The 7,576-nt window shown below is 44.0% G+C and overlaps 1 protein-coding gene across 1 annotated transcript in view; it reads right to left on the bottom strand.

Annotated features, from left to right (window-relative positions):
* srms (src-related kinase lacking C-terminal regulatory tyrosine and N-terminal myristylation sites) overlaps window positions 1-1,908 on the bottom strand; it is a 24,312-nt gene extending 22,404 nt beyond the window's left edge. Inside the window, exon 1 of the mRNA XM_008404312.2 lies at window positions 1-1,908. Within this exon, the coding sequence (XP_008402534.1) occupies window positions 1-365 (365 nt within the window). The 5' untranslated portion in view covers window positions 366-1,908.
* Window positions 1,909-7,576: the final 5,668 nt, after the last annotated feature.

Raw genomic sequence — 7,576 nt, 5'->3', positions numbered from 1 at the left:
GCGAACTCGTCCTGCAGCAGAGCCACGTAGTTGGCCGGGATGAGCCCGGACTGCGGCGCCCCGGTCAGCTTCTTGGCCAGCACGTAGTCGCCCCGCTTCTCGATCACCGACAGCTTGTCGCCCTCCTTCACCGTCAGCTCGTCGTCGCTCCGGGCCTGGAAGTCGTACAGCGCCGCGTACAGCTGCACCGGCCGCTTCTTGGGCGACGGGGCGCGGATGTCCCCCGACACGGTGCGGATCTCCGCCGACCGGGCCCCCGGGTTCTCGATGACCAGGTTCGGGACGGGCGGGTAGCGGGGACCCGGCCAGATCCAGTTCCAGAGCCCGGAGCAGCAGGGGCAGCAGGCGCGGCAGCAGTTCTCCATCCTGGGTCATGAAGGAGCTCCGAACCGGGCCTGGGACACACAGTCAGCAGCCTCTCCGTCCGCCGGGAACATAACAATGAATCCGCAGCGCGGGGCGGCCCGCCGAGCCGGACGAACCGGTTTCCTTTTTTGTTGAGATCATGGATCTTCGCTCCGCGCCTGCAGTGCGCACAGCGGCTGCGGGAATGCGGAAACCGGACTCTCCTCCATCCGAAGCGGCTCGGGTCGCTGCGGGGGCTCGGTGCCGGTGCCGCATGGCTCCCGGAGGTTAATCCATTCAGCGCGGCTGAGGAGGCGCAGAGGTGACGCTGAAGGTGAGGCGGGACGGCGCGTAAAGAGGTTCGGGTTTGGCGCTCCGCACAACATCCAGGCTGCGCACCGAGGAGGAGGAGGAGGAGGAGGGAGGAAGGTGCAGCAAACAGGGCGGGAGGGGCAGAAACGGCAAGTTTTCATCACTTCATCAAACAAAGGAGTGTTTAATTAATGACATCATCACGKATTCATGTGTCCATTTATCACCAGATTTACTCAGAGCTGCTGGTTTAACTTGTATCCAAAACAAGAAGCAGCTGAAAATCTGAAGCTGTTTTAGGCGATTCAACGCCTTTTAACGAGAAATTAATTTATTTAACTACAGAAAAAATATCTCACCAATGACAAATTAACATATCAGCGGGAATAAACTTAATTTATTTAATACATCCTCTGGCTCCAAAACATGTTAAAAAAGAAAATTAAAATATTTGAGCCTTGATTTCCAGATTTCTAAAACATTACAGTTTTACTTTATCGGCAGATTTATGTAGGAACAAAATCTCACCTGCAGAATCTCATTGGTTGCGTCGCTGGWGGAGGGTGTACGGAAAGCCATCCAGTTCAAAAATATCTGACTTCTAACATTTAAACATGTCAACATTTTCTGTAAATTTTAGCTAAAATCATTATACCCTTGCTAACTTTTTTGTGTCTTAGCAATGTACAATGWCAAGTGATTGTCATCGAAACCCAACATATGGAAGTCCAGGCGGTGGCAGCAACAAAAGTTAAAAATTCTTCTACTTTTTCTTGTTGCATTGCTAACCTGCATCTGCATGTCTACGTTTACGAGCGCAAAATTTCACATGCAAGAATGTCACCGCTCTCTTGGCTGAAGGAGGGTATATGGAAAACCATCCAGTTCAAAAATATGTAGGCAACATGTCAACATTTTCTGTTAACTTGTCTTGCGTYGATTGTAAGTGATGGACTCGACACACAGGCAGCACACAAAATCTCAAATGCATGAATGTCAATAGTCGCTTGGCTTAAGAGGGTGTAAGGAAAGCTATCCAGTTGAAAAACATGTCACCTCTCACAAGTAGACAACACATTAGCATTTTCTGTACATTTAAATCAAAATKAATTAACATATCCTTGCTAGCTAGCTTTTTCGCATCTATCATAGGTAATGGACTTAATACACAGAAAGCAACAGGCAAAAGTTATCGCCTCATAGCAACAAAAGGGGAAAATATTTTTAAATTTTCTTATGTCGCATCACAAGTCCAAAACAGCCAAAATTAAGATACACTTGCAAGCTAGTTTGCTAGTTCCCCCCCACCCCCGTTTGTCATGGGTGATGGGTTGAACACACAAGGATAGTAGATAACACGTCAATAATACGTTATCTAAACGTTGTCAAGGTTTTGTTTATGTGTTGATTTTACATTAATACATTAACAAATAGAAAACACGTTAATGTGTAGTCAATGTGTTTTCTACCCATTAAACATTTTTTTGAACTAGATGGCTTTCCATAAGGGCATGCAATTGTCGCCTCTTCGTAAGTTCCGTAGAAAATGAATGGAGAGCCCTTTAAACACAAAACTTATCACCAGGTGGCAAGACGACGTTCATTTTCACCACTTCTTGTGTCACTCTATACAGAGATACATGAAAAATGTACAGAACAACTTTAAATATTGGCACTAATGGTGAGAAATGTGAAAAAGTCCAAGAGGAAGAACATGCGCATTATGAAAGGAACGAAGGCCGGCCTGTTTCCATAATTAGCACACCGTTTTATTAGTATATTTAGCTTTGTGACGTACAGCTCAGGAGGAAACRGAAAACAAATCAACAAACTTAAATAGTCACAAATCTTTCAAGTCCAGAAACATTTCAGCTTCAGCAATGACATCACACAAAGTAAAGTTTCTTCTTTTAAACCACTGATCTTTTTCCCCATCATGGACCAGAGTGATATGTTCTCATTTCTGGGTAAAACAAACCTCTCCCAGGCAGTGAACAGAAAAAAAAACACCCCAGTTCTTCTCTTTTTTTTTACCCTTCTTGTATGTTAAGACCAAAATTCAAGCGCAGGTACTGGAAAAAAACGTTTCCACTGGTAAATATATTAAACAATAAATATAAAAAGAACTTTTGATATAATTTATATGGTATCAAAGAAGAGGCAGGGAAATGGGCCTTCAGTGGGGTTTGTTTTTACAAAAACATGTTTTCCTGAGGTTGAGTTTTTCTTTAAGTTCTGCTAAATACACTAAAAGACCCGACACTCGCGGTCTGTAATGGCTTATCATTCGCTGAGGAGCTGGTCCTCTCCTCTGGACTCGGTTACGCCAGCGGAGGGTCTCTGTGATTCTGTGCCCRCAATCGGAGACAGACAAACCAACCAACCCACGTTTCAACCCCAGCCAGAACCGCGACGCCGCGCTGACATCACCGCTTAAAATGCTAACGTCTCAGAAACAGTCGCCTTTCCCTTCGCTGTAAAGGACGGACAGAGATGAACGGAGGAGGGAAGCAAACAAAAACAAAACAAAAAGAAACCGCAAAGGAGATCAAGCCAGGGAGATCCGCAAAAATCTGTACATGTAAACATCACACTTCCACTGAGTCAAATGAGGGGAATACAGGTTTCACATTGGTACTGCCTGGCAGAAGAAAGCAGGACAATAGAAAACAGTGTTGGCTGTTTGCCGGTACAAAGTGAGGAGGAGAAAGAAAAACGTTCGGCCTCCAAAAACAGGCTGAGAGGATTCTTTAAATGCTCGCCTGTTGACAGACCTGAAGCGGCATCACGTTCTTTATCCCGGCCCAAAGGGATGTGTTCACGTTTCCGGCTGCTTGGTTCATCTCTGACGCTCAAAACTACTTTAGATTCATTATTTCCAATAATCGGAACCAWAAGTTTCATCATTAATTTCAGCTGATTGTTGGGTTTTCCTGGATGATAGAAGCTGTGCATTTATAGTCACATAAGTTGTTGGCAAGCAAAATTTTACTAGTAAATGTGTTTTCTCTCTCAGACTTTCTTTACACTGGCTGACGATCATATTTGGACAAAATACTTTCAAGAAGTGTTTACCGGATCTTAGCAGGGTGTYGAATATGCCAAATATCTAATATTTATTAGATTTTTAGCATCTYGTTGAGAACTTCAGGGTCTTRGGAGGGTCCTGGTGCTTYGGGTCTTGTTRCRGTCTTAGTGACGTCTTGTTGAGGACTTTAGGGTCCAACAGGGTGTTCGTAAGGTCTTCTTGGTCTTAGCAAAGTCTTTAGGGTCTTGATAAAGTCTTACTGAGATTTGTGGCATCTTGATTAGGACTTTAATAACCAACAAGGGTTGTGGTGATGTATCTAGAGTCTCTAGCATCTTGTGGAAGAGTTTAGACTTAGCAGGGTTTTTGAAAGGTCTTTAAGGTCTTGGTAAAGTCTTACTGCGATTCGCAGCACATGCTTGAGGTCTTTATGTTCTTAGTAAGGTCTTGGCAATGTCTTTAGGGTTTGGTAAAGTCCTAGTGAGATCTTCAGCCTCTTGTGGAGGGTTTTWGGGTCTTAGCAGTGTTTTGGCGCCATCGTTTGGTGAATATTAAGGACGAACTGGGTTACTCATTTCATGTGATGGAGCATTTWGGGTCATAAAGGATTTTGACGATGGGACAATAGAAAAGGCCCGTCTTGACTGCCTGATTTTCCAAATTTTGCTCCATTCAGTCGCATTTTAACAGGCTMAGAAGTTCATGCAGAGCAAAGTCAGTCGGTTTGGCTCGAGTTATTTTAACGTCTGATAAAGGACATGATGCCGGTCAGGCCCGTGTTKGGAATGTCCTGTGTTGGATCTGAGAGTTGGGGGGGTAAAATACCTTGTACCACCCTACAAAATATACTTAAAGAATAAAAACCCTTATAACAAAAGTTGTATTAAAAAGTAAAAATGCAATAGAAATGTGTTGGCTGTTTGCCACCTGGAGGAAACGCTTCGATTATGGCTCCACCTTTCTATCGATTGTCCTTTGCTGTCATTTATGTTGTATTTAACACAGTTYGTTGGTGTTTTAGTTATTATTATAATTTCTGATTGGAGAGGTGGGGGTGCAGTACTGTGGATGTCTGGTTTAGCGGTAAACTTCTTGGTTCTCAGACCTGCATTTGCTCTCCTGGTGAGTTTCTGAAGGGTTTTAAGCTCCAGCAAACGTCTGGTGGTTTGTGCCCATGGTAGCACAAACCACCAGACGTGGTGGTCAAAGGACGCATGTCCCCGTCCTTTGATTGAGGACGGGGACATGCAGTTGCAGGAGAACTTTATCCTGACCAYCATTTACCCTGCAGACATGGACTAAAACAAAACAAATATCCTCCCACCTACAATCCCCAACCATGCGTCAATAAATACCAGGCCAGCTCAGCTGAACCTTATTCTCCTTTTAGGCCCAGAAAACAAGAGTTTGTTATGGAAACAACCCGTGATGGCAGTAGCATCATGGGGGCTGATCGTYTGCCATGTACATCTCCATCTAATGTCCAACTTTTCTTCAGTATCAAATTCTTCATCCAGTGTAAAGAAGCAGCAAAATATTTATCCAATTACTCTGTTCCAAGTGTGACCATCAAGTTACGCAAAAATCCTTTAAATATGTACCATCAAACGCACTGAAATTTAGCTATTCATGTCTTCTGCAAACCTAATGAAAAGCATTTGCAGTGCAACGTGTCTGAACTAAAGTCGTSCTTCTGTCTTGCTCTCCATCCGTCCAACCTGGTCTTACTTTAGCATATTTTTCGAGAGAGGTCCACATCCCGGACGAGCCCCCAACTGTTTCTCTCTCGTGTTTTCCAATCAGCAATAAGAGCGCTGAAACAGATTCCTCCTTTCTTGTGAAAATAATCATTTTAAATTCTACATRAAGGAGGTCGAAATTAAGTTTTGACTGTCGCTGCTTGCAGCCTGTCACATGAAAGGAAAGAAAAGGCAAACRTATTCTGATTATCAAAAGCATTTCAAAAACAACATGCATGTCCTCACACAATCATAGGCCTCCCCTTTAACACCACAGATCACTAATGTTTGGCTCACTGTGCAAAAATTGAGTGAAAAGTTCAGCTGCAGCTAAAAGCATCTCTTGCAAACTTCAACAATCTCCAACAACGTCTAAACCAAAAAAGGTTAGCATGTGAAAACTTAAGTGGCTTGTTGCTAATGTTGCTAATTATTCCAAAAGAATCATTTTTAGAAGATCTGACCAAGTATWTTTGGGCAGAAGAAGCTGAAACAGCATCTCTTTTATGGCTTAATCAAACATGAGTTAATTGATTAGCTTAAGATGCTTTGAAAAAGAGCCTGTTTCCCACTTTAGCTAACCAAGCAGCTGCAGCCTCAAAGGCAATGAAGCTCACTGAAACAGCTGCTACCAACACCCAGGAATGGTCCAAATTAGACATCATTTGGTCCGCATGCAGCCCAGCGACGGGGAAGCGGCGCCATCTTGAGAGGAATGACTAGAAGCTTTGCAGACTTCACAGATTTTGGCTTAGACCAAGGTAAACATTTGTTTTGCGCAACAGAGACTCATGGCTATGTTATTATGTCCCTTTGTTGCATTTATAAATGTTTTTTTTACAATCCCAACAAGCATTTTAAAATCAAAACATCATCAGAACCAGTTTCTTATTGGCAGAATYGGACAAAGACTGGTTTAAAGAAAGCWCTGGTACTGGTTTGGTGGGAATCCAAACCTTGATAGTTACCAGATGTTGCAACCAAAGTGAATCCTAAAAAGCAAACAGCCGAAGCCTCAACCAGAATCCTACACTCTTGATTCAAGRTGATGCTTTTGCATATTTTTTGAGAGGATCACATCCCGGACGAGCCCCCAAATGTCYCCTTCACWTGTTTTCCATTCAGAGTTTTGTCTGTTTTAGACGTCCCTACTAGTTACAAACCAAACCAATGTTTTTATCCCCATCTCTGATCTATCTGTTGACCAATTCATGTCCAAATCAGATCTTTCCGCCCAGGCGCTGAGCCGTTTATAATCAATGTTTTGGTCGTCAGGAATCTGAAGRTGTAATTCCGCTCCAGCACATCCCTTACCGCACCCCTGGGGGACGGAAATACTGAAGTAATAAGAAAACAAGGCAAAACAACAGATTCACAGTTAGAAAGTCACAAAGACGACATGGAGAAAGCCCTATGAAGCAACAAAGAGGCGGCCAGCCGGTGTGAGACGGAGGAGCGAAGCTAACAGAGTCCCGGTGGTTCGGTTACGGTTCGCGGTCGAGGCAGCAGGAAGTCGGTCGGTCGGCCGGGTTGAGGTTTCAGGTCTGTGGCAGAAGGTCCGGTTTCTCAATAGCAGCAGCGACATGAAAGTTCATATAATTATCATAGTAGTAATAATAATAACAATAATAATAACAGTAACAACAATAGTAATGGCCATTTCAGAGTTTAAAAAGACAAAACACAGARAGAGAGAGGAGTCCTCATCTGGAGACCAAGACGAGGACGTTTAGGTCCATGAGATGGAGAGGACGGGAAGGAGGAGGTATACTTAACCCAAAGATGCTGAGGTGTACGTTTGTAAAGAGAGGAGACACACCTCCCACTCCATCCCCTCTGCACACACACACACACACACACACACACACACACAACTTAAGGACAAAACTATCACACTCCCGCCGGCTTCAGCTCCGACTCTTCAAGTTTTCAAGATAAACTGGTTATTTACAGCAGCACGCCAACAAACCCGCGCAGAGAAAAGGAAAAGTTCAGAGGTCAGCGAGTCGTTGAAATGCTTCATTTCTGCAGTGGGGGAGTCGGAGTAAACTGGTTTCCGTTTGGGAATGTCGAGGACCCGAAAGCCGAGTCGGCAGGTGTGATCTGAGGTAATTCCTGGTGCTCAAAAAGAAAAATGGATGCATAAAGTAAG

The sequence above is a fragment of the Poecilia reticulata genome, linkage group LG2, assembly GCF_000633615.1.
Source record: "Poecilia reticulata strain Guanapo linkage group LG2, Guppy_female_1.0+MT, whole genome shotgun sequence".
Lineage (NCBI taxonomy): Eukaryota > Metazoa > Chordata > Actinopteri > Cyprinodontiformes > Poeciliidae > Poecilia > Poecilia reticulata.
The sequence above is the reverse complement of the archived record's forward strand: the minus strand, read 5'-3'. Positions and strand labels throughout refer to the sequence as shown.